This window comes from Paralichthys olivaceus, chromosome 8, assembly GCF_024713975.1.
Source record: "Paralichthys olivaceus isolate ysfri-2021 chromosome 8, ASM2471397v2, whole genome shotgun sequence".
NCBI classification, from domain to species: domain Eukaryota; kingdom Metazoa; phylum Chordata; class Actinopteri; order Pleuronectiformes; family Paralichthyidae; genus Paralichthys; species Paralichthys olivaceus.
Window position 1 is genome coordinate 5242910 of NC_091100.1, and position 26998 is coordinate 5269907.

General features: G+C 42.8%; 1 protein-coding gene across 3 annotated transcripts; it reads left to right on the top strand.

The window, feature by feature from the left end:
- Window positions 1-246: 246 nt before the first annotated feature.
- LOC109639558 (noelin-2-like) lies at window positions 247-26135 on the top strand. 3 transcript variants are annotated; one of them, XM_069529464.1, is made up of 8 exons: window positions 247-402; window positions 8422-8571; window positions 10855-11010; window positions 16530-16749; window positions 18352-18458; window positions 23218-23394; window positions 23497-23670; window positions 25244-26135. In XM_069529464.1, the coding sequence occupies exons 1-8, from the start codon at window positions 337-339 to the stop codon at window positions 25562-25564; spliced, it is 1371 nt and encodes a 456-aa protein (XP_069385565.1). In that variant the 5' UTR covers window positions 247-336; the 3' UTR covers window positions 25565-26135. The 3 variants fall into 3 exon arrangements, with proteins under 3 accessions (XP_069385565.1, XP_019958634.1, XP_019958635.1); XM_020103075.2 differs by lacking the exon at window positions 247-402 and adding an exon at window positions 2612-3298; XM_020103076.2 differs by lacking the exons at window positions 247-402; window positions 8422-8571 and adding an exon at window positions 10498-10637.
- The last annotated feature ends 863 nt before the right edge of the window (window positions 26136-26998 follow it).

The following is a 26998-nucleotide window of genomic DNA, read 5'->3' on the forward strand; positions in this document are numbered from 1 at the left end:
TGGAATATCTGCTTCCTTTGTGGATGTGACACGTCAGCCCCTCCTACTCTTCACCCCCCGCTTCACCTTCTCTATGACACTTGTCTTCTTCAGCTTCTGTGACTTTCATCATCCTGCAGCGAACACCAGGACTGTGTTCCCCTCCCACAGCCAGAGGGGATTCCATCACTCCGGCCCGGTGGTCCAGAACCCTGAGGCAAAGCACGGGAGTCCAACAGTCTCCAGCGGTACCTGAAGGGGACGTGAGCCACCTCAGTGCAGGGTCACAGCCTGTGTTTTCATTTTTTTAAAATTTTTCATATCAAACCTGGGACGAGGGAGACCTGAAGGCTGGTGATGGGTCGAGCTGGAGCCCTCTGGGTGCTGCTGCTGCTGCTGTTCTTCATAATCTGCTCCTGTGAGGTAAGAAAACACTGTGCACACTTTTTTTTTTTTTAATCTCTGGTGAAACATGGAGTCCAGAAGTGATGCAGTTTTCAAACTTCTCATCAGATGTTGAGAGAGAAAGTGGATGGAATTGAATTTATAATCTTTTCGTACGCACAGATAACAAATGTCTCTGTGCTGAGGAGATGTTTGTGCTGCAGACAAGAGTGGAGTTTTGGTTGGATTGTAAAATAACCTGGAGCCCTTCACTGTTTGGCTCATTCAATTTCCTTATCTGAAACACACACATGTTTGCACCGGGAAATATTTATATCTCCACGTTTTTATTTTTTGGAGTCTTTTCTACACTGAAATGAAAAACTTAAAAGATCCGCAGAATAAAAAATGAGGAGATGAATATAACATTTTAAACAGACCAGCATCTTCAGAGCAGCTTCTCAAATCACGTTATTATAAAACTTATCTTTCACATTCAAAGAAATCTATATCGTCTGAACTTGTTTTTGTTCGTCCTCCTCGGGCTCATTGTTTTTGTTAATTATTGAAGTTTTCAGTTGTGTTGTGATGTATTTTCCAACTTTGCTTTGCTCTTGTTCTGTAAGAAAACATTTATATGAAACCGTTATATCTCTTAGAGACCAGAGACCATTAACAGCCTGAAGGTGTTTCCCACCACTCAGTTATCATGTCAGCTCTATTGTGCTCCGACATCCACTGACAACTGCGTTTCCCCCTAAGTGCTGCCGATTGAAATATTCATGTTAGTTCAGTGTATTCGCTGAGGGGAGTTTTATGTATAATCCATATGTACCCTGAGGGCATTTTATAAATACAGGGAAGCAGGATCATGTAACCGCTGATGGGAACAAAGATGAGATAAAACATTTAGCGTTGGTTTAATTGGCGTCACTAAATCGCTCCAGGAGCGAACCCACGAGCAGCGATGTTCTCGCAGTGAAGAGTCGCTCCTCTTGATGTTGTTTCATGTTGTTAACACCCGACATCTGCTCTGTGGGGGTCTCGAGCCCACAGCTCCAAAAAAACACATTGACTTTGTTTCATCAGCTTTTCTCTTGATGACATTAGCGAGTTATATGATGACATGTTGCAGGATTTTAGATCCACTTTGGACTGTGGATGCAGGCGGAGGAATAATATTGATATCAACTTGAGTTAGTGGTTTCAAAGTCTGCAGCTGTGAAACAAGAGTGAGTAGAATACTTACATGGATTCTCATATGGTCCAAGGCAGTAAACTAACATCTATGATATCTGAATTATTTAATGAAGTTACCATACATATCTTTCCTCTTTCATAAGAAATCTTTTATCCTCAAGATCTACTGTTATTTTATCATTTGAATGTAAATTATTTAATATGTGAATATATGTCTGCGTAAAGACAGAAGAAGCTGCCGGGCCGAGGTGGAAGCTCTGCGTCCTCGTTGTTATTCCGACAGCCTTGATGTACAAATGAATATAAAAATATTCAAGATGAATTCACACCAACATGTGTTAAAATGTTTCTTTGACTGGACTGGCTTCAATTATTTAGCCACTTGATCGGACAATCCTCTGTTTTACCAACCTCGTTAAGAATCTCCTCCGAGGTTCAGTCTCTGTGGAGGTAAATGCAAACACTGCGAATGCTTCCATGGTAACACAGATGAAGTAAAGCATCCTCTCAGGGTCTCCTTCTTCCTCCAGTTGTGATCTACTCTGGTTCTGATGCTGGCAGGCCTCAGCGGCCACATGGTGGCGCTGTTGATTTAGTTTGACGTGCAACATGAGGCACAAGTACACACTCAGAAAACACACAGAGGAGACCAGGGAGAGGTCAGTCCAGAGGGTTGTGCTGTCGCGTGGGCGGGTTTACATTTCATCAATGTAAAGAAAACAGGGTGGGGGGGGGGGGGGGGGCAATGAGAAGAGAGGAAAATAAATGAATACTTGAACTGTAATGGAGATTTGAAAAAAACTAAATATGAAGATTAGAAATGTGAGTAGGAAAATAGGAAAAGCATGAAAATATTGAATGAGCTTTTTATAACTTGTTATTTTTATATCAATTATGAATTGTTTAAGCAGATGTTGATGAAGAGCAGGGTGAGCTCATTTGATGATGAAGAGGGTGAGAGAAAAGGTGAGAGTGAGAGATGGTGTGTATCAGAGAGAGGGAGGGAGGGATAGGGAGGGAGAGAGAGGGGTGGGGGGGCAGAGAGTTAGAGGGTAAATGAGAGAGCGACGCTGGCTCAGTCACAGCATCTTTCTGCCAGGAGGAGGAAGGATACAGGAAACACTCACACACACACACACACACACACACTCACTCACTCTGCTCAGTCAGACAAGGCAGACGCTTCCATGAGCGTCTCCTGCAGCCGCAGCTGGATGTTGTGGACCTTTGGATGTTGTGGACGTTTGGACCTGACGTGTCTTCGCATGGAGGCATCCGGAGCGGCTTGTGCCCCAGGATTCTAACCTGTGGCAGCGGAGACGTGCGGCAGTGGGACAATCCCAGCTCCGCTCCTTCACCACAGAAACACCGCGTTTGGATTCTTCAGCCAACAAACTGTTCCTCACCTGTAGCGTCATGTCGTGCACCTGCTGTGTTCTGACTCCTGTCCGCTGCTCGGACTGTGTGTGAGAGCCAGCCGGAGTTTCTGCATCTGTGTGTGTGTGTGTGTGTGTGTGTGTGTGTGTGTGTGTGTGTGTGTGTGTGTGTGTGTGTGTGTGTGTGTGGTGTGTGTGGATGTGTGTGTGTCAGGATGAGCGTTCCCATGTTAAAGATTGGTGCGGTGCTCAGCACAATGGCCATGGTCACTAACTGGATGTCCCAGACTCTGCCGTCTCTGGTCGGACTCAATGGAACCGTCGTCTCCCCCGAGGGGACGCACGAGCGGATCGTCAGCGTATGTATCCTGTGTACATGTACACACTTCATGCATTTAAAAACTAAAGTACCAGAAGTGAATATCTGACACTTTCAGAGGTTTTCTCCCCTCGCTGCTGGGAGTTGGGTTTTGTTGTTGTTGTCTCTTGTGAAGAACATTCTGCACCTTGTTCTGGTGAATTGTGAATATGAGCTAAACACATTTTCTTTTATTGATTCATTGGTAGAATCAGAAATGAGACAGACCCAAAGATAATCTTTTGTGTTGAATATCCCCTCACATGCTTCAGTCAGCTGTTTGAACACATTACCTCCCTATAATTACACATTACTGTGATTATCCTCTTTGTAGTTTGATGAAGACAACAGCTGCTTTTTGATTGCAGCAGAAATACCAAACACTGAAATGTTAAGATTTAAGAATAGTGTCAAAGTCAATGTTCAAGTGAATCAACACAATCAGGAACATTTCTCCTTCGTGCTGCGGACATTTGATCTGTTAGTTGCTGCAGAAAATAGAACAAAACCAGGAACAGAAATAGAAATGAAAAGCTGCTCTGAAGCAAAGATTTAGAATAGAATGAAAAAAAGACACAGCAGCTGCAAATGTGAAGAACAAATTACAGCAATAAATAAAAAACACAAACAAATAATCTGCTGTTAGCATGAGTCATAAAGAACATGTGTACACACACACACACACATGGGTGGGGGGGGGGGGGGTAATAGCATTGCTCTCTCTCTTACTTGGGTGATATTTCTCCTGGGGAAGACTGACTCACCCATGGGACAGCCAGTAATTTGTTGCCTTAGCAACACTCTAGCAACCCGAGCCATGTAGATGCTGCATGGACCTCTGCACATACAGGTCTCCTAACTCACTGTATGCTGTTTATTGAGTATGCATGCGTGTGTGTGTGTGTGTGTGTGTGTGTGTTGTTGTGTGTTTGTATATTCATGTGTCCCTGGGCTTTACATGATTTAGCTTTCTGGCTCAGGAGGCACCTCACAGCTGCTGTGTGGTGGAACTTTGCAAGTTCAGCAAAGTGCATTCAACCTCCTGCAAGTACACACCTACACACAGACACACAGACACACACACACACACACTGGCAGGACATGGCTGAGAACAGATGGAGACGTTGGAGACGCTGTGTTTCGAGAGGAATCTCCCGATGACTCATATAAATGTGACCAAGATCCGTTTCCAAACGTTTAATTTGGAGCTCGGCTCATCTGCACGTTGTAAATCCAAAGTGATTTGAAGTATTGATTGTATAAAAGTGCGTTTTGTTAGAATATTTCTCAGAGTTTAACAGTTAAATGTCAGTTTTCTGTGGCAAACATTGACATTTCCACTATTTATGGCTTTTATTGATTTGCTTTGGTCATTTATCAAATACTTTACAGATTATCAATATCTTTCTGATGTTTCAACAATCGATCCAATGCTTTTAACTGTTGGTCTCAACCATTTATTCATTATACTTTAGTTAACCCTCCCAAATTCTTGATCCTTTATCTGTTTAACTTTATCTAATCTTTAAATTATCCAATGCTTTTGGCTGCAGGTTTAATAAATCATTTAAAATGATTCATTCACATCACGTAACATTCTATTCTAATGGTTTCAGCAGCTTTTAATTTATTTATTTTTCGGTGCAGGCTTTTATATCACATGCTTTCTAGAATTATCAATAATTATTTCACCTGTATCCATTACTTTAAACTCATTATTTGAATATGAAATTACTTGAGGGAACATTAAATAATATTATCACAGTCTTTTTAACTCATACCCACTTTTAGCTCGAGTTTTTTTATCACTTCCATAGAGTGTGAATGAAAATATCACTCCTGCGAATTCTCTGCATGATCACCTACTATACTTTTCATTCATTCTCAGTCCCGACACGTAGAGCGCAGGTGTTACAGCTGTCTCAGTGAGTAGCTGTATATTTTAAATCAAATAGTTTTTCAAAAGAGCCGAGCTACTTCGCACAATCTTTCCACGTCACCTCTGGCAACTGCAGTCGTGCCCCCGGGGTACGAGCACCTCCGGGTCGATGACGACATTAAACTTTTGTGTGTAAAAAGAAAATCAGCTGTTATATGCACTCTTCAGAGTTTGGGATGTTTCTGCCGCCTGTGTGGAATTCTTGCCCATTTAGCCGTGTTAGCTCTGCACTCTGTGTTTGCACTGATCATAATCAGCTGAGCTGCCCGAGTAGATTTTTATCACTTTCCCTTGTGTGGAACGAACCCTAAGGTGCAGTTTGTCCTCCTCTGTTTAATTACATGGAGCAGTCGGCACAACTGATGCTTATATTCTCATCCCATCCACGTCCTGCTCCTTTATAACCCCCCCTCCTCCCTCCTCCACCCTCCCACCCCATCAGCTTCATTGTAAACTGGACTTCAAGGTTACCGCACCGAACCCAGCTGATTGATTTATGCCATGTCTCCCTCCAGGCGTCCAACACCCCTTCCCACAGCTCCTCTATATTCTCCCAGCTTTCTCCTCTGTCGTTCTCTGATTCAGGGTCTGTGGGGCGGCTTCTTATCCAGATTACTGTGACAGGCTGGTGTGTGTGTGAGTGTGTGTGTGTGTGTGTGTGTGTGCGTCAGATTGAGCTCAGCCTTTACATTGTTCTAAAATGTTAAGTGGGTCAAATGGAAGGCCCGGTTATGTGTGTGCTCTAATTTAACGTCTGGTGACTTTGGCCCAAACGTTTAGAGACGAGGGAACAACTGCTGTCACCTCGGCAACGCACATCCAGACCCCAAATAACCCCCCAAATTAAAAAAAGAGCGTCATTACATAACTGAGGTGTGTGTGTGTGTGTGTGTGTGTGTGTGTGTGTCTCAGCTGTGTCTTTTCCCTCCGCTTTTGTTAAGGAACAAAAATATAATAATTTATTCTCTTGAAGCTAATTACGGCCGTGATGCTCTTTGGATTTGATTTGTTTGAGGTTTCTCGATATCTTAGCATGAATGTGTAATTGTGAAATCTATTATAAATTGTGTTTACTTTTGAATAACGCTGCATTGATGCCACTGAAAATGTTGCTTTGAAACCCAAGTGTTATGGTTTATGTAGCACTGATCAGGTAATCCCACTGTAACTGGGTTAGAGCACCAGCCAGTATTTACTTCACTGAGCTCCACCGTGTGGAGCAGCCAGTCGACCGCCTGCTTCATTACCTGAGCTCCCGGTCGTTATTCTGAGGAAGACGTCTCGTGAAAGTGAAGTTTGAATTTTTGATCTACCATTGAAAACATGGTTTTGAAAACCATTCGGTTTTCTATCTGAATTTGTGAAACTTAAAAAAAAAAGAACTCAAATCCTGTTTTTCACATTTCATCACTTGCTGATGTTAAAGGTTCAGTGTGTGAGATTTAGATGAAAGGGAAATTTAATGTAGAATAATCCTCATGATGTTTTCTTTTTCATGTTTGGAAGGAGAGGGTGAGGTGGGGGGTGTTCAGCTGCAACATTCATAGATATCACAAAATTCTACACACTGTACCTTTGAACACAAATCACAGCAAAAACAGTTCAGATTGATACTTTCTAGACGATTTCAATGCTATGAATTGTATTTTTAATTCCAACATTGTGTAATAATAAGACTAAAAAGTATTCTGAGAGTACAACTGCAACTTGCTTCCAGGTCGTGCTTTTAATTTGAATGTTATCTCATGTTAAACACACGTGGTTGAAATATGTTGGTAATATGTGAAATAGCACCAGGAATCAAGACGTCGTGCATTAGTATGACCTGTGAGTCGTTAGGATTCATCTGTTGTGCATTTTTCTGGGCGCTGGTGACGTTGTGCCAGACGGAGCAGCAGCTCTGGCTGTGGAAGCATGAGGGTGGAAACTCTCCAGTTGTGCTCGTAGCTTTCCTGGACACAAACATGTGGGAGATGTCACAGTTGATTTTAGCTGCAAAATGAGAAATATCCCATTTACACACGGGATCTTCTCCAGTGCAGTCAAATACAATAAAATCTAAATAGCATGCTCTCTCCTTTTTCCAAAAACATAAATGCACATTTAAATCACAATATGTGGTGAGCTGAACTGAATAACGCGCTGAGGTGCTGAGGAAATGTCTGTTTTGTTGGAAAACGCACAAAAAGAAAGTGCCTCAGTGGAATGATTCACTGGCTCCTTTTGAAAAACGCTTTTACACACACACAAAAAAAAGGAGAAACACAAAATAACACAAATACAGCAAACAGACGGAAAAAGAAAAGCAACATGAGAATATTTCAAAGCTTTTAAAAATTGAGTTTAAGCTGTAACTACATTTCTCAAACAATCCCATCATGCTTTACTGCCTGAGCAGTAGGGAAGTGTGGTGTCTTGTTATAGTGACACCATGTTGAAATTCTTGTTCCTGCACAGGTCTCGAACACACCGTCCCCCTATACCAACCTGCATGTGTAGCTGGGAGTCTTACTATATATGGCAGACATTTGTAAGCAGCCTGGAGGGAAGCAGCTCCTGATCGCACCCCTGCCACTGCTCATGGAGCTTGTGGTGCTTGCACATGATAGGATCGCATATGATGAATGTCTGATTCCGGAGTGCATTGTCTTATCTGGGTCACAACGATTGGAGGGAAGGGACATATTTCAGAATTTGACAGATTCAGTCGAGCCCAACTTTTTCTTTTTTTTTTTATATATTACACGACGCATGAGAGGATTTTCAGTTTTCAGTATGGCTGCAAGAAGTGGCCATATTTATTCATCGATGAGTCCAGTGTGCCGGGCTTCACATTTTCAAATGTTAACTGATTTTAAAAAACGTGGGAGACCACAGGCCTTAACGAGAGATGCAGCTCGGATGCAGATTGTTTTGAGAACGCACACAGCTCAGAGGACGACCCAGTCGAGACGCAGGGTCTCGATTCCAGAGACTTGACGGCTCAGTGAAAACAAACATGGAGGTGGACTCCTGCTGTAGTCAGCTGGTCGAGAAAGAACAGATAAAAGAAAAAAATACAAAAACTGTTTCACAAGTTTGTGATTCGATAGAAAAATGTGAGCTGTAAAAACACAGAAGAATAAAATCCAATAGATCACTTTGTGTTTTTAGTGTTTTTTACTTCATCCACTGTTTGTTTGCAGGGACTGTACCCGGGCTCGGAGGAGGGCTGGCAGGTGTACAGCACGGCCTCGGATCCTGACGGCAGATGTGTGTGCACGGTGGTCGCTCCGGCACGAAACCTCTGCAAGCGAGACCCTCGGAGTCGACAGCTACGCCTGCTGACCGAACAGGTTTGTGTGTGTTTGTGTGTTTGTGTGTCTGACCCGTGAGTGCGTCCTTGCATGTTTCAGTGGTCGGCATTGGGATGCAGCACAGAAACACACACGAACAGACACACACTCAGGTTTCACTGACAGCTGCATCCCTGATACATCAGTGGCTGTATCCTCCACAGACTCCCAGTCATTCAACGTGCCAGAGGAGTTTAAACTCAAAGGCAACACTGACAGATGGGTGGGAAAGACACACTTTGTTGTATATTGCAGGATGCAGCTCTGTATGAGACTATTTGTGCGCCTGAGCGTCTCATATGTGTGTGCGTTTACGCGAGGGTGTGGATGTGTTCGCGTAAGCACTTTTCTGTCGATATATTTGCGTCCTGAGAGAGGAATAAAAGTGATTTGTGACAGGAGTCGATGAATTATTGAACACCATCAGTTGTGCAAACATTTTCTCCGAGCAGGCGCCACTGCACGGCTCACACATCAGGATATTCCCCGCATTCCCGCCCAAAGTAAAATGAAACGCGATTATAAAACTCCTCTTCTTTTTTTTCCTCATTCGCTTTTGCTCTTACATCCTGTTCTCCCCCAAAACCAGAGATAAATCAAGGAGGTACATGAGAGCGATCAGAAATAACTCCTTCCTCGCTCGCTTCCTGTTGGGACATTTTGTATTTATGAATCTGAATTAGCTTGTGTTTGTGTGACTCCGAGCTCCGGCTGCGAGCGGGAATGTGCGTGTGAGGGTGTGTCTCCCTCGTCGGTGGCCTCCCCAGCATGTGGGGAGATATGTGGGTGGGCTCCTTCTCTACGTTTGTTTGTTTGTTTGTTCGCGTGTCACTTCCTGATATCTGGGTCATTTTGATAATAGATTTTGTCTTTGTTCTTTTTTTTTTTCTCCCCGTGCTTGTTTTTCCGCTGGATATCAAAAGAGATGTGAAATATCTGGTAGCGTTTCAGGGCGTTAATGAGAAAAGGCGTGGGAGTGTTTGTTTCTTCAGAACACAACACACTGTAGGGGAGAAGCTCATATTTAAATGGGTCTAATGAGAAGCTACTTCAAAGAGGAACTGCATCTGTGGGTCTGTGCTTCATGTATTTAAAATACTCAAGAGTCTGTTCACTGTGAAATGTATTTTCTGTCATTTTGGATTTTATTAATCATCTGCTGTGACATTTCTGTCACCTCTCTTTTAAAAACTGAAAGGAATTGCTAACAAAAACATTTAGCAGCCGTGTGTCTTTCCAGAATTACTTTCCGTTATCTTGGATGATAGTTTCAGTAGCAGTCTTTTTCAAATTGGAACCAGTTTCCTCTGTGGCTTTTCCTCTTTTCTTATAAAGTTCTCATTTCATCTCCATAATGAAATACAAATATTGAGCGTCGGCTGTGTAATCTGCTCCAGATGTTTGAGCTGCAGAGAACGTGAGTTTTAAAAAACTTTCATGAACCCTTCAAATATGATTTAGCTCCATCATCATCAGATCCTTTTTCTTTTTTCGTTTGTCCAATACTTAACCTAACACTTAAATATAAAGCTGACGACACGCCCTGCAGCCTCGGCTGTACTTGCTATACCTGCGGATAAAGAGCGGACAGTTGGGTCCAGACTTATCCTGCACTTTGATTTTCACACATGCACAATGCAGCGGGCCACAAATCATTTTTTGCACATGTTAAAGTTAGCACTGTGGCAAAGTCCAGCCTCGCGGAGCTGCACGGTCAGACTCTTCATCTTGATGATTTATAACATACTTGTGTCATTAGGCCTAAAATTAAATCAGCTGTGTCACAGTGAGACAGAAATCTAACTCACTGAGGCCCCGCAGCTCTTCCTGGGTGGACGCTTTGAAAAGAGCTAGAAATAATCCCAAACTGAAATTTAACACCTGAGGCTCGTAAAGATTTATCAATGTTCGTGTGTTCTGCATTTTAAATGAACACTGTGTAACTTTGGCTCCGCAACAACCAGCCACAAGTGGGAATTAAATCTGTCCAGCTGTTGGGTGCTGTTGAGCGGTTAAGTGGTTTTTACATCCACAAAAACAAAACCTGTGAAGAAGAGACGTTGGAGGTGAGATGTTGAATATAATATAATAAGCACCGTTCTCTCTATTATGAGTCAGTGCACAAAACACAAATCACACAGACGATCAGCAGGTGGCGCTCAGTCAGAAAACAGCCCAAACCAACTCACTCAGGCAACGTAAAACATAATTATCACTCATATTATCAACTGTGTGTGTGTGTGTGTGTGTGTGTGTGTGTGTGTGTGTGTGTGTGTGTGTCAGGTTCAGAATGTGAGTCAGTCCATGGAGGTGGTCGACCTGCGGACATCCAGAGACCTGCAGTACGTCCGAGACTCCGAGCCCCTACTGAGAGGAGTGGATGGACGTTTACACACTTATGTGGCCAACCCCCGCACTCTGACGGCAAAGGGCTTGCAGGTATACACACACACACACACACACACACACACACACACACACACACACACACACACACACACACACACAGTCAGACGCACACAGAGTAAAACAGTCGCTGTAGGGAACACATAACCTTTGGTGTGAAAACATTGATTTCACGGATGCCAAGCTGAAGTTTCCTGTCTGCCTCTTGCATGAAGGGGACAAAATTTGTCTTGAAGCCGTCAATTCGCTGGCTTCAAGTCTCTCTCTCCTCAGAAGTCTCGTGTAGCATCTCTACAACACGAGCTAAAAATAAACTGAATGTCCTGATTGAGTCTGAAATTCAAAAAGATATTTTACATTGATCCACCAAATCAAAGAGGGTTTATCTGCAACCTGCGTTCTCTTCAGTTTGTTGCTTTCGATTCGCAGGAGAGAAAGTCAGATTACCTCGGTGCAAGTTCTGAATTCTGAGCGTATTTCCCTTCTTGAATTAGGAGTAGTACTAATCTCATCAGTCTTGGTGCTTTCTGCCACGACGCCGCTGGCAGGCGTCTGCACCGATGACAAATCAGCAGGGAGGCCAAAGATTATTTGAAGAGTTACAGAGAATTCAGAGGCAATGGATCTGAGGAGTGAATGATTTTAACGGTTCAATTAGCTGTGAAACTGCTTGTTTAATGGCAGCTACTTGCAGCTGTGGACTAATGATACTGAACTAAAAGGTTGTGAAACCCACAGCACTGTTTACAACTGAGAGCAACTGTCCCTGCAAACACTGATCTGGGGATTTGTGCACGGATCAGTTCATCTGCAACACCCTGTCATCAGGACCTGCTTCACATTTATTTATAATCATTTTCAACTCGATTCAGCCCAGTTTTAATCTGGATGTTTGTCTGTTGATGTTTGTTGATGTTCAATAGATCAAATCTTCTTATCGGGCACAAATAGATGTCATGATTCTGCCCCGGCTTCCTTAAAACACTGTTTGGTTCCTTAATGTTTATGGAGTTCTAAGTTTTTGGATAATAATGATAATAATGCTCCTTGTGTCTCTGTCTCAACTTCCTGTCTTTGTCCCGTTTCCTGCTCCTGTGATTGTCCCTTCACTCTGTCTTGGTCTGTTCCTCTTACCGAGTTTCCAGTGTCATTGAGTTTCCAGTGTTTCTCATGTTTTTCAGTATTTTTGTTTCTTTGAACCTCGTTTTCTGGACCGTGCTTTGCTTTCGAATCTTCTGTAGTGTTATTTTTAACTTATTAAAGGACACCTCGGTCCTTTGGGTCCTGATTTTTCCCCAATCTGTTACAATAAAACACGACAGAACTGCTGGTAATGAGAACACAGCCGTGAGAGCAACTTATTTCTAAGGCACATCTCTTGATGACCATATTTCACTGAAGTAGTGAGGTTCTGTCGATGCACGTTTTCAACCGAACCTGATTGTCAATCGTGACGTTTGAGAACTAACAACAGAAACCATCTTTGAGATTTTTTAAGTTTGCTCTATGTCCCATCCATTAACGTGGAGGAGACAGGATGCACCCACACCATTTATTGTCCCTTACAAGTACATTTTGCCCGTCCAGCCTCTGTTGCAAATAAAAAAATAGAAAATAAGAACAGTGAAGAGAATGTAGTTCAATGAGAAGTCCACTCTCACGTCTGTACAGTCAATATGAAGACACAGCATTTTCAAATGCGGAACAATCCACCTGTTAACACCTCCGGAGCTCAGAGAGGAATTTAATTTATTAAGTTTCTTTCATCACAAGATACAACTGGAGCGTAAATACAATTCATTTGTGGTTGTGTGTGCCAGACCACTTCTTGGCAAGGAGCAGTAACACCCACATCAATCTTCACTATTTGTCTCACAGCAGACCTCCGCTGCAGATCTAATGTGCGGACACTTCTCGCTCTGTCTGCAGGAAAGTGATTAATAATGGTTTCAGATTATTACTTTAAAACAGCAAACATGGGACAGATTGACTTGAAACTCTGATTAGACGCTCGCACGAGACGCTGTACGAACCTACGAGAGTCTCCACGGGAGGTCGATAAACACATGCAACGAGCAACATGCTTACACACACAGACACACACACACACAAGGCCTCTACTTCCCTAAATACAGAGCATCACTGCTTTTAAATCCATTCAGCCTTTCATCTTGTGCCGAGCATCTTCTTAACAACATCATTGGGCTCTAGGGTCTGTTTTTAATTTTTTTAAAGTTAGTGTTGGTTGTGTGTGTGTGTGTGTGTGTGTGTGTGTGTGTGTGTGTGCATCTTGCTCCTTGGGGGTTTTCATAGTCATAAGCTTTTTCCTTTGCACAGTGAGGCAGAACTAGTGAATATTTATGTGCAGCTACTGTAGGTTTATCAATAACTAAACAGTGTTTTTATCTCATGGAAGGAAGCGAGCAAGGGAGACAGAGAGGGGGATGTCAAACAGAGAGATTAAGAAAGTTTGATAGATGGACTAATCGAGGGTTTGAGATACATGAAGGGGAAAAAAGGAGGGGGGTAGAAGGAAGAAGATGTGTTGTTGCATATTGCCATTTTTCCCTATGGGAGCGAGGGATGAGGGAAATGAGCAAAGTGAAGCAAGAGTGAAGGTAAAGGTCAGACAGAGGCGGGGGGGGGGGGGGGGATAAACGAGTGAAACTGGAGGGGAGAGATTAGAGAGGTGAAGATGAAAGAGGAGACACGGCAGGGGAGGGATTAACCAGGTGAAGTGTTTACTCTCTAACAGGCCATGACATTCTCAGCATTTTGTCAACATTGATTTTATCACTTTACATATTTAATGAACTTCTAATTATATGCAAATAACGACACCGGTACGAGTCGGTGAGAATGAAGTGGCCAAATATTAAGATCGAGCTGTCGCAGGGTTCTGGCGCTCCTCTCTCACGACGGCTCCAGAATATGGTTTGAAGTGATGTTGGAAAAAGTGTTTATGATTTTCGTGATAGCGGAAGAGGGATTAGACACGCTAAGTGTTTGATGACTGCAGAGCCTCTTTCCTGGATGTGTCGTTTTGTTAGCGTGTGGGGGCGGGAGATGTTCCGAGGAGATGAAAACATTTTTTGTCTTTGCCTGTGACACTTTTTAAAATCTATCTCTGCTCTCTCTCTCTCTACACAGCAAACTGAGAAGTGTCGAGGATAAAACTGGTATATAAAAGGGGGGAATATAAAGAAAAGCCTTTGTCCTCAGGCTGCAACACATATCCATGTCATGCACATAATTCATTCACTAAATATCGATCTTCCTTCCAGCTGATAGCAGCAAAAACCTGCTTTCTCCGTCCACACAGGCTCAATATCTCCAACTGGAGATTTTGTCCTCACAAGATTCCTCTTTGCGTGTTATGCTGCTGATCTGCGTGGTGTCAGTCGACCGTACAGAGCAGTCACAGTTTCCTGCAGCCACATCTCCTCCTGTGGGATGGTGAGCCATTCCCAGGGCAGATGGGATATTCAGTCCCTGCAGCACGTTCTGGGGGGCGGGGGCTTTTCCGTTTGGCTAACATGGCTCGTTGCCCCCCCCTCGCTCGCTCCTGTCCCTTGTGTCTTGGCTCCTCAGAGAGACGCCAGGAAGCGAGGATGGAGATGGCAATTACTCAAGACACAAAGCATCTCAAATGTTGAATGTGTGGAAAATAATCGTGATGGTTGCATGTAACTGAGGAGTTAAAAAAAAAAAAGGTGGGTTTTCACAGCCAAACCAAAGACAGTGTTCCTTTTACTCAGTTTTCAAAGTGAAAGTAAAACTCGAGGGAGATTCACACGTGTTCACTGAGCTTCAGTCTTTCAGTTCCTTGACTGAGTACTTTCAGCATTTCACCAACTAAAAGGCAGATGGGAGAGTATATTTTCCCGCCAAGGCTAATGGCTCATCTCGCCATGTTAAAGAAAGTAATCGTGGACCCACACCAAAACTGAATGACTTCTTTCTCTGGTCACTGCCACTCCACCACAGAATTTCATGGAAAATGGTTCGGTATAGTTTTTGAGTAATAAAGCTGATAGACAAACAAACCAACAGCAATTGGAAAATAATTGGAAATAAATGAATAGAATGGCACTATTGTGAAGAGCATACCTCCACCAAATGTTACACAGTTCCCTTATCCTGCCTGATAAAATTTTTTCTCAAAATCAATGAATTATTCCCTGAGAAATGAACAAATTTCAAAAATATAACAATTCTTCAATAAAAATGTCTAAAAACAATCCTTAATCTTATTCAAGGTAACGGGACGCTTCATTTTAAAGTTTCAGTGTGTAAGATTAAGCGACATCTAGTGGTGAAGTTGCATGTTGCACCTCACCCTCCCTTCCAAACAAGAAGGAGAACCTGTGGCAGCCTTCAGTCGTCATTAAAAACTTAAAAGATGTTTAGTTTGTCCAGACTGGACAACTATTAAAAAACACGGCGGCCTCGTAAAGAGGACCCGCTCCAGATATAAATGTAAAGTATTTAAATATAAAGGGCTCATTCAACAACTCATACCATTTAGATGAAGAACTTTTCACATTAATCTTTCACACTGGACAACAGATACTGATGACTGCACATTAACTGATTTACCAGCAGGAACCTGCAGAGTTGACTTCAGACCTTCTTCACTGAGGCAGAAATTATATTAACTCTCTTTTGTGTTTTTTCCCAGAGTAGATTCTGACATTGAAAATTGATTTTTTTTCTAATTTACTGGTGTGAATGAAAAGAAAGAAAACCCTGACACCTGATGACTGTTTCTATTATGGATCATTTTTATTCTGATCCCACGATGGAACAGGACTCAAAGAAGCAACATTAATCCAGCACAATTTGCAGTAACTGTGATACATCTCAGACTGCGGCTTATTACAGGACAACAATAGCTGTGAGTCACTGAGCCGAGACACGTGTGGAAAAGTGGAAAATAAGAAAAGAAAAAGGATGAAAAAAACAACTCAGAGATAAAGTTACAATAGATTGGTTTCATGATTCATTTATCATAAAGATCATTTCATTATACATCCAGTCATTTTATTTTATGAGTAATGAATAACTTTAGATCTGCTGTTGTGATTCTGTTTCCATGGGTGGTTTGTTTTTAATCTACAGTGTTGCAGTCAGGCACAGAAATGAATATTCACATTGGACACACGTTCACTTTGCAGTGGTGCTGCTGCTCCTCGGGATAAAACATCTTTGTGGAATACACCTGTGGTTCCTCGCTCAGAGCCTCCTGAGGAAGCCTCCTTTGTTTTCGCTCGGTCAATTTCCAGGTCACTAGCTGCAGCATGGAGGAGCGAGGATGGTAGGAAGCATAATTAGGTGAAAGAAAACCACCCCAGTCTATTCTGGGGTCTCCTCTCTATTAGACAAGCCCAGACTTGGACAGGGAAGTAGTTGGACTCAGAGGGCGTCCTGAGCAGACGTATGAACTACCTCAGTTGGCTCGACTCCGAGTTGCCTCGCCCTAAAGAGACAATAGCGTCTGCCCCATTTTCTCTCCAACTTATTTTCTCCCCCTGCCTTTCATGCACCCGCAGGAGCTGAAGGGCCAGATGTCTCAGTTACTGCCCCTGCTGTCGGTGGTGGAGCAGTACAAACTGGACCTGCAGACGCTGGCCACCCTGCGAATGGAGCTCCTCAACCTGTCAATCATCCTGACGGCCATCCAGGAGGAGATCGGAGCGTACGACTACGAGGAGCTTCAGCAGAGGGTCTTACTGCTGGAAACCAGGCTACACAGCTGCATGAACAAACTGGGTACGTTCCAAAGAGGAAGTAATACTCACTCACTAACTGCAGTGTGGTTATATACGGTACTGTAGACCGCATATACAAGTAGATGACGGATCTCCACTTCCTCCTATTGTACAGCAATAACGAAACACATGGTTGACCAATGAGTCAGTCAGTCTCAGCTGTCAGGAACATGAATATCTGTGTGATAAGATCGAACTAAAGTCACAGAAACCATTTCTTGAACATGTACTTTTTAGTTTAATCCCTCTCCCATCTGTTAACCTGGTGGAGATGTGGTTTATACTGCAGCCAGCCACCAGGGAGCGATCAAGAGGATTCTGCTTCACTTGAAGGAAACTCTCGTCATTGTATTCAGTCTGTGGATTGTCCCCCACCCGAAGCTCTGAAGAAGCTTTTTTCTTTTTTAATATCTCACAACACAATTCTGATTGTATCACCAAGGTCATCTGGGATTGGACAAGTGCTTTGAAAATCTTAACACAGAAAACACAAGCTACAAACTCAACTATTCATCAGTCAGAGAGGGTCTAACAGAAAATGCTCTCAGATTGAATTATGAGAACTGTAGGATGTTGTTGTGTTGTCGGAGATACTGAAGATTAGAAGTCAAAGTATCTCTGCATCAGCTTTAACGATTATTCCCCCACATTTATGAGACTGCAAAACTTAAACGCTGCAGTGTAATTAAAGATGGGGAATCATTTCTTGACCTTGATTATAATTATCATAATAACAGAAATATTTACTGACATAATGTAGAAGTAGCATCTATCCAGCGTCAGCATACAGTGTGCTACATTTTGTGCCTCTTGTCCACATTGTGGCTGTTCTTGTATGGCACGTAAATAATTTAATGTTATCAAAGGGATGTAATAAAGAGTTATGATCAAAGCGATTATCTGCCGACGCTTATTCTCTTTCTTGCAACGTTAGGTTTTGCAGGATGTAGTAGATATGTAGATATATGTATATCATCCTCACAGATGAATAAATGTTAAATGGCAAATTGACAAGATCTTAAGCGAGGTCTGAGAAAGAGAGAGAGAAATGAATAGTTGGGACATAATGAGCCATTGAATAAACAGCACTGAAGTAAAGTATGCTGCAGAGGTGGTTTGATATTTCTTTTGAAATTGCTTTGATGCTCTATTAAAATTCTCAGACAGTGTTTTTTTTCCACAGAAGATAGATTTGAGTTGTGTTTTACTTTAAGGTCACAGTTGCAATTGGTGAAGCAAAACTTGGGTCAAGGTTTTGGCAGCTCAGACGCTCTGTCAGTGTTTTAATAAAACTTCACTGATTCGTGGTATGAGTGGAAAACTGTTCTGATGGTTAATGTCCAACATCATCCTCCTCCCTGTCATGTGTCTTCTGTGTTTTTTGTTTAGTGGTAGAGGAACATACGTGCTCCTGCTCATGCTTGGGACACAAACATATGTTTACGGTACAGATTTCATGATCTGCAGGCCAATTGAGTTCACTCACTCCAAACCAGAAAACAAGAAACTCTTCATCTTTCCCAGTTTGTGTGTTGAGTATGAGCGACATTTTCTTGGATCTTCGTTGCAGATTTAATACGAATCATTCATCATTTGTCAACAGGTTGTGGTCGCCTGACTGCAGTTAGCGGCCCGATCACCGTGAGAGCCTCGGGCTCCCGCTTTGGCTCCTGGATGACTGACGCCATGATTCCCAGCTCTGACAGCAGGGTGGGTGTACAGTGTGTGTGTGCTGTATTTGTGTATGTGTGTGTGTGTGTGTGTGTGTGTGTGTGTGTGCACGACAAGTAAAGCATGTGTTGCTAACATGGTCACAAGGCAGACACAAACATTTTGTCCTGGTGCATTTTTTCTGTCTCCTTCTGTCTTATTTTCAGCTTGACTTGTGTCTCGCCTTACAAAAAACTTCACCTATTTCTCACAAACATACATACTCGTTCAGGGAGAGCATATTAAGCTAGTTGTCAAGGCGACTGTCTCCCAGTTGCCAGGTGTGATTTATATCGCCATGGTGACCCTTGCCTGTTCCCTATTAGAGCTTCTCCCTGGTGATGAAAATGAGCTATACGCGGCAGCAGTATCCCAGATATCGTCTGGTTTGCCGGGAACCAGTTTGACTGTTACAGTTACAGGGTTATGAATGGGGCCTGATTCCTGGTCCCTGAGTCTCTTTGCATCCACGACACTTTGTTTCTGTCTCTGTCTTCTAACGGTGTTTACAAGATGCTCTTGAATCTGTGCGGCACCCAGAAATGCAAAGTTCAGTTTATACAAATCCACCGAATGCTCCTGCTGGATTTATATCATGAATAAGCCAGTGAGAAAATCTAAATCTGTAATTTACTAAAGAAACTTTATCTCGCTTTTATTTATTTATTTATTTTTGCTTAAAGGAACCCTGTGGCATTTTCCGGTAAACAAACAGTTATATTTACATTTTGTGTCTCTCACCAAAATGCACTGCGTCCTCGAGGCTCAACAAACGTGTCGCATGAGTTTCCTGCGTCAGAAAACATTTGCAGAGCTGATTTTTTTTAAACGTTTCAAACACGTACTGTGGTAGAAAGTTTTAAAGTCATTGTATAAATGCAGACATTAACCTTTGTTTGAAACTTATGAGGGTGAACTAGATAACGTGCTACAGCTCCCCCTCCCCCTGATGCTGCCAGAAATAAACCCCACCTCCTCCATGTTACTAGATCTCCAGTCTATGTTCAGTCCCATTAAATTTTCTTACTGAGCGTATACAACTAAAACCTTTTACAAATACTTGTACTGCTACTGCTACTGCTAGTTGACCAGAGTACACAGTAGTGTGTGGCGAGGTTTCTCATATTGCGAATGGTGAACACTGGCGGCACGTACTTTATGGGAGGTGACCTTTACGGCCTTTGATATTTCATAAGGTCATTACTATAAAGGTTGCTGATACCGAGAATCAGAAATATCACCAACCGAGTGGAAAATATAATTACAGGTTTTTTATTTTGAAGTCAAATAAAGTCAGTTAAAGTCTGATATAACCATCAAGACAAGCCGCCCCACACACACACACACACACACACACACACACACACACACACACACACACACACACACACACACACACACACACACACACACTAAAAGTCACTCTCATACATCCCTTGGTATCCATGACTACAGTGGCTGCGTAAGGGTCCCAGCTTGGCATTTATGAATTCTTCAGCAGCTCCTCTGTGAGTGAATGTGTGAGTGTGTGCGCACACGTTACACTTTACACACTCAAACACACACAAACGCCTGCACACACCTGTCGCTGAGTTTGAGAGCAGCTGCTGAGGTGTGGATATCCCCTGATCTGTCAAGATGTCTCTGCTGATAGTGTGAGAGAGAGAGAGAGGGACAGACAGAGAAAATAAAGAGAGGAAGGAGACGGTCGGTGAAGAGGTGTGATGCAGGGACAGAAGACGGCACAGCCGAAAGAGGGGGAGGACAAAAAGAGGAAGGGAGGAAGAGGGGGGGGAGCGGGTTGACAGATACGCAGGATGAGATGAAAGAAGCAAGGGAGGCGATGAAAAAGGGAAATCAACAAAAGAGACAGGTCATGACGGGGCTGCAGTGGAAATTAAAGATAGGTTTGAATTTTTAATGCTTTATTGGTCACTGTAATCATCCCTCCTCTCCTCACAGGCAGGGAAGTGCATGGTGGCTTTTATCTGCGACTGGGAAACAAGGAACAAAATCCTTTTCTCTATGTAGAAATGCCTCCAAAGTTCAGCTGAAGAGGAATCTGTTTGAGTTCAGACAAATCAAGTGAGTCCTTTCAGTGAGAAACTCCCTCTCTGTTTTTCGGGTCTCTGTTTCTTTTGCGTTGGATGAGGTGCGGAATCGTGTTGTGGCAAAAAACTTGGTCTACTTTTTCTTTTTGTGTGTATCAGACACACGATTTTAAGCATATTAAGCAACGAGACACATTTTTGCCAACCAATTCTGTTTTTCTACCGTAGACTGTAGACACGATACGGTGAGATAATCCTTTATTGATCCTCATCCTCATGTGGGAGCTGCAGCCGCCCAAGTAAAGAAGAAATGGTAAGAAAAACAAAATGGAATAGAAGAGCAGACGTCTCCACTAAAGCCCAGCAGTCCCCTTAAATTCAATCAAGCCTAGTCCACCCTGTTTTGTTGAAATCCATTTTTGCATAATTTTGCTCACATCTTTTTAATCGGAGTACAGGCCGGAAGAAACCACTGCAGCACTCTCTGAAACTGAGGAGTGAGTTTAACAAACAACGGAAGAAAAGAGAAAACTCCCTCGTTACTTTTTTTCCCCTTCTTTATAAGCATCTGGAGCTTATTTATCTTAAGCAAATGGTGCATTCAGATGTGATAAGATCACAGCTGCCAGAAGACAAAGAGTCGTGTTGCTTTGAAACGCTGTTTTTAAAGAGGTTTAAATCTGAGACGTTCTCATCAGATGAGCTGGTGAAGCAGGAAGAGAGGGAAAAGAAAGAGGAGAGTGTTGGTGTCTTTGCAAATCACAAGTCTGAATTAAACAGCCCCAGAATCACTGCAATCAGAAGGGCTTTGTCTGAAAGTCTGTAATTCAGTGTGATTTTATTTATTTTTTTAAATATTGCAGCTATAAATTAACAGTCATTTAAAAAAATGTGCTGCCTCTGCCGGAGAAACGTTCTTTTCTCTGACACGTGGAAGAAAAGATCTTTTCTTGCTCGCTCTCCTCTGCCCTCTGTGCTTTGCTCTGTTTGCAGAGGGAATAACGAGCATCTTCTTCACCAACAATTCTCTCTCTCCTCCTGCCTCTCACTCTCTCTCTCTCTCTCTCTCTCTCTCTCTCTCTCTCTCTCCTTTCTCATCTCTTTCACCTCTCGTCCCTAATTAATCCTCCTCGCTGCCGACACTCAATTTTTCTCTCCGTCTCGTTTCTCCTGCCTCATCTTATCTCTCGGCCCTCCGTCCGTTTGTTTCGCCAGTGATCTCTGATGGTTTCTCTCTCTCAGCCTCGCCCGCCCCCTCTTCTCCTGTCCTATATTTACACCTTCTCTCATTACTCTCCCATTACCTGCTGTTGCTTTGCATTTTCACATGATAAAGGAGACGAGGAAAGGTGGACATAAATCATCCATATATATATATATATATATAAATGATATGATGAATCCTCACGTCAAGGACACACACTCTTCTGGCATCATCATCATGTTCTATATTATCTCAGCAAGAGATAACTGTTGCATGTGAGTTCAGATACGTTCTCGTATTGTGAAATAATAAGCCTCTGTTCTCACATTTGTAGATTAATGGAGGCAGATTTACCACTCGAACATCTCAGTATTTGTTCCCAACAGTGAGTCCTTGCACGTGCTGCACGTTCACGACGGGGCGCTAAAAGGCTGAGGAACAAAACGTATCATCCAGTTGATGATTCATGCAGAAGACATTGACATTTGAGAAGCAGAGCTGCTACTTTGTTATCTTGAAAATGTGAGGGCCGCCATGTGACGTAAAGTAACGTTGTCTGGTTTCCTCACACAGAAAAAAAATACTTTACATCGTCATTTGGAGAAAGTGTTTGTGGTTTAATTTGATTCCTAGAGTAAAGGATCACACCATGACAACACATGAAGAATCATAACCAATTCATGAGGTAGAAAGAGCCCAGCGCTGGATGGATAGAATACAAAGCTCTGAATGGACCCAGTAGCTGACTCTCTGGTTGACAATGTTCCCTCTAGAACACTGAGATCATCTGAATCTATTCAGGGTTTCCAACAACCGCACCCAAAAAAGTTGTGGAACAGACTTCAAGCGAGATGTCAGAGAAGCGTCTTTAAGAGAAAACTTCAAACATTTCTCTTTACTTCAGCCTTTAACCAGAGCTTACACTCGCCCGCACTCTTGTGCTCTTATATTTTTTATGTTTTTTTAAATTTGATTTGATTTCTTTTTCATTTCAGTATATATAATTAGTTATTTTATGTTGTATGTATTCGAGCTGCATTTCTTAAAGTAAATAGAATATGGTTTATTATTATGGATGGATGGATTATACTTTTGTTCGTGTGCTGTTAGTTTTGGAAATGTTACATCCGTGTTATCGTCTTGAATCTGGAGTATTCATCAACCTGCAGCTGCATGTGCACCACTGCAGCATGTTGAGAATCCAAAGCTTGCTGCTGTGTTAGTTACCGTTGCTATGCTGTGATTAAACCATCACTGTTCTGTTGAGGAGCTTTTGAAGACTTTCAAACGTTTGGTTCGCTGTTGCTGATTTGTCTTGATTTGTTTGGCTGAAGGATTTCAGAGGCCAACAGGGACAGCCGAAAACCAAACAGCTTGTTATTATCAAGTTCCTGCAGGTGACCACTATGGATCTCTCTGCAAATGTCAAGTTAAATAATGATCTGTTGGATTTTCATTTTGCTCCCTGAATATGGCGATAAGAACAGATGTCTTCTGTCACCAGGTTTGGTCGATGGACGGTTACTACAAGGGCAGACGTGTGTTGGAGTACAGGACCATGGGGGATTTCACCAAGGGACAGAACTTTGTGCAGCATCTGTTGCCGCACCCCTGGGCAGGAACCGGCCACGTGGTCTACAACGGGTCCCTCTATTACAACAAGCACCAGAGCAACATCCTGGTAAGAGATGGGCTGCAACACGAGAGGAGAGGGGGCCTAACATAATTTGATTTGATAATGAGATGACAGAGGTGAGGGATTGCCTGCGTCTCGTCTTTCCAGGTCCAGTACCATTTCCGCTCCCGCAGCGTGTTGCTCCAGCGCAGCCTGAGTGGAGCCGGATACAACAACACGTTCCCCTACAGCTGGGGAGGATCCTCCGACATCGACCTCATGGCTGACGAGACGGGACTCTGGGCCGTCTACACCACCATCCCCAACGCTGGAAACATAATGGTACAGTCCGACCCCTGAGTGTGTGTGTGTGTGTGTCTTCCTGCGATAACTAAACAAAATAAAAGACAAAGACTGTGAAGATGTTTCGTCAGTGCCTTTTAACTTTGCAGTATCTGCTTTCAGCAAATTTGTTTTACCTTCCGGAAGCTGACAGAGACGTTTCTGCATTGAATAACAGTATAATGATAGTGATCGTACTTAAAGAACACAATGCGTACTGCAGGTTCTACGACTGTGTGAGTGTGTATGTGTGTGTGTGTGTGTGAGAGAGAGAGAAAGAGAGAGACATAAATCTATACAGATTTACACACAGGTTGTAATAATAAAAAGTAATAGTCATAATAATTTATTATCACAATAAAATGCAAACAATTTTAATAGGACGTGATTCTGCGTCCGTGTCATTAACAACAGCAGGAGAGGAGGCTGCACACAAACCTCAACGAAGACGTCGTGGTTTCTTGTGTTAATGTTAGAAATATGTCTCCTCACTGCTTCACACAGACCTGAAGTCACAGGCCTCATGTTTTATTCACCAGAGCTGTTTGCACTCCTCCAGGTCACATTTCTATCTGTCAAATTTTCCTCTTCAGCCAAACGTATAAAAAGAATGAGATTCAGAAATTTAACGCGTGTGTTTGTTTTTAAATTCCCAGTTTTTTGTTTTTTTAAAGGCAAATTGAAAATACGCATGAAAACAAAACATTTTTGACATTGAGAGTCTCTTTGAAAGAATCATGACAAAGTTACAGGTTAAAAATAATTTATAGGTAAGTCACAGATTGTTGTTGCTCTCGGCTCAGCTGCCAAATACACAAACACACCAACAAGGATGAAGGTAAGTTCAAATCAAGCAACTTTTCAGGCTGCTTGACTTTTATGAGAACTGTTCTTGTGCCTAGTGGACTATTAAGTGCACTCAGGCAACTACTACGTTTTCATTTTAAAACACATCAAGTCTATCATCTACTACAGATACGCCTTGTGTCAGTTTCAGATCCGAAAAATTAGTTTTGATTTGATGACCTAGACTTTTACAACTGCTTTCTGATTGGGGTTTTTTTCTGTGACGACACAGCCTCCACTGATTCGACATCTGCCTCGGCTACCAGCGCAGAATGCAACGTGGATAATCAGTTGCGTTGCGCTGCCGGCCGTGTGCAGCTAAATTCCTGTATTTCCTGTTTGCACCAGCACACGCATTCCCAGAGTATTGGAGCAGTCACGTGATATATATGTTTTCAGGCATGTTTAGACGGGGATTAAAACCGACGCGGCGCCAAAATGATCCCGTGGACAGAGATTGTTTTAGATGAAAATACATTCGTATGGAAAAAGGCTTCAACGAGCAGAGGGTTTTAATATCACCACAGTTTTCTTATACGACAGCAGCTCAGCCCTGAAGTGCAAATCACAAATCACATGACAAATAAGAAAACAACAAACTACAAAACCAGAGTCGATGGCGCTGTAGGACCACCACAGCTCTGCCATCAGTTTTTTCGAATCGACTGTTTAAAGTTAATGTACGATCTCGTGACGCCTGTGACTGATTCTCTCTGTCTGTCTCCAGGTGAGTCGTCTGGACCCTGGCTCGCTAGATGTGCTCCACAGCTGGGACACAGGGTTTCCCAAGCGCAGTGCAGGGGAGGCCTTTATGATCTGCGGCACCCTGTACGTCACCAACTCCCACCTGGCCGGGGCCAAGGTCCACTTCGCCTACCACACCAACTCCTCAACGTACGAGTACACCGACATCCCCTTCCACAACCAGTACTCCCACATCAGCATGATGGACTACAACCCCAGAGAGCGAGCGCTGTACACCTGGAACAACGGACACCAGGTCCTCTACAACGTCACACTGTTTCACGTCATCCGGAGCGACGGATAGATCGACACGTACGGTCAGAAATAGAAATATAGCGGAGATGGAGGAGATTGGGTTGATGAAAGGTACTGCAACTTACATGATCACATACATATACACACACAATGGCGATTCACATCAAAGGGGAAATGATCTGTGTTTGAATTTGAATGCCCTCTAGGCTGCGAAAAGCTTTCTGAGCTAATAACTTTACACAATACACGGTTGTCAAACACCAGTCAAAAGGTCACAGACGAGCGTATTCATCACAGCGGAGACGAAAATTAACAGCCGCTGCTGCGAGGAAGCTGACGGGAAGAAGGAAGTCAGACAGTTTGAGCTCATCCATATTCTGTTGCGTTTCATTCTACTCGTGTCTCAAGATGTGATTTCGGAATGTTGAGGTCGATTGTCAGTGGAAAAAAAAAAAAAAAAAGAGAGAAAGAAAACACCGCTCGTGAACTGAATCTCAACCTGCTTCAAACCTCGAGCGACGACAACGGCCGTGATGGAGATGTTCTGGGTTTGTGATGTGATTGTGGACGTATTCAGTCTGCATGGTTGTTCATTCAATAAACCTTACTGTCAAACTCGACTGTGGTTTTCTCTGTTCTGCAGCAGGATGAGCGGTGGAATACGTTTTTTACCTGGTGTTTAATGCAAACCTGCGTCTATGTCTATTTCTATGTCTGCAGAAGTGTTGAAAATGAACAGTGATATTTTTCCCTCAGGAGGAAGTGGAGAGCAAAACCTGAGCTAAAATAGGACTTGTTGTATGTACTGCGTGTATTGCATCAGATACATGTACACAGAAATGTTCTGCTGTTCGTCAAACGCAGGCAAAACATCCATTCTCTGATGTAGTTGAATGGAATATTCGGAACCGGTACAGCAACTGAACGAAGATCTCCTCAAAATATTTATTTTGATTCACAAAATCCAGATCTGCAACAAATTTCATCCTGTTCATGGACTTTAACACTTTTTTTCAGAACTCTGCAGAAATTCACAAAAACAACTTAAAAAAAAATCCTCTGATTAAGATCTGCATCAAAGTTTAACGACACATTGCAGGATGAGGTTTTAACTTTTTTAAAATGGACGAGTAAACATTGCTGTTCGTTAGTCAGATTGTTTTTGAGCCCGGAGCAGCAACGTTTTTACTGCACTTCAGTTTGATTCCCCAAAAAATATTACGACTCACACAGGAGCAGGACGTGAGACGACTGAACGCTTCATTTGCACATGACCAGCGACCGTTGTGTCCTGTAGGTCTCCAGATCCCACTTTGCACGTAATGTTGAATATGACATTCGGGCGTAAGAGCTCAATGATGTCATCCAAGTACTGCAGACAGTAAAACCAGGAGAGACTGAGAGAGACAAGTGATGTCATACAACTGACAGTTCTATTTCACATGTCGAGTTAAAGGCAACAGCTTCACCACATTGAATTTTG

Bases quoted from the DNA above. Each gene is read 5' to 3' on its own strand.
- LOC109639558 (XM_020103075.2), top strand. From the start codon at position 3,155: ATGAGCGTTCCCATGTTAAAGATTGGTGCGGTGCTCAGCACAATGGCC. The intron at 8,572-10,854 runs GTTTGTGTGTGT...TGTGTGTGTCAG, and splicing joins TACGCCTGCTGACCGAACAG to GTTCAGAATGTGAGTCAGTC. The intron at 23,395-23,496 runs GTAAGAGATGGG...TCGTCTTTCCAG, and splicing joins AGCACCAGAGCAACATCCTG to GTCCAGTACCATTTCCGCTC.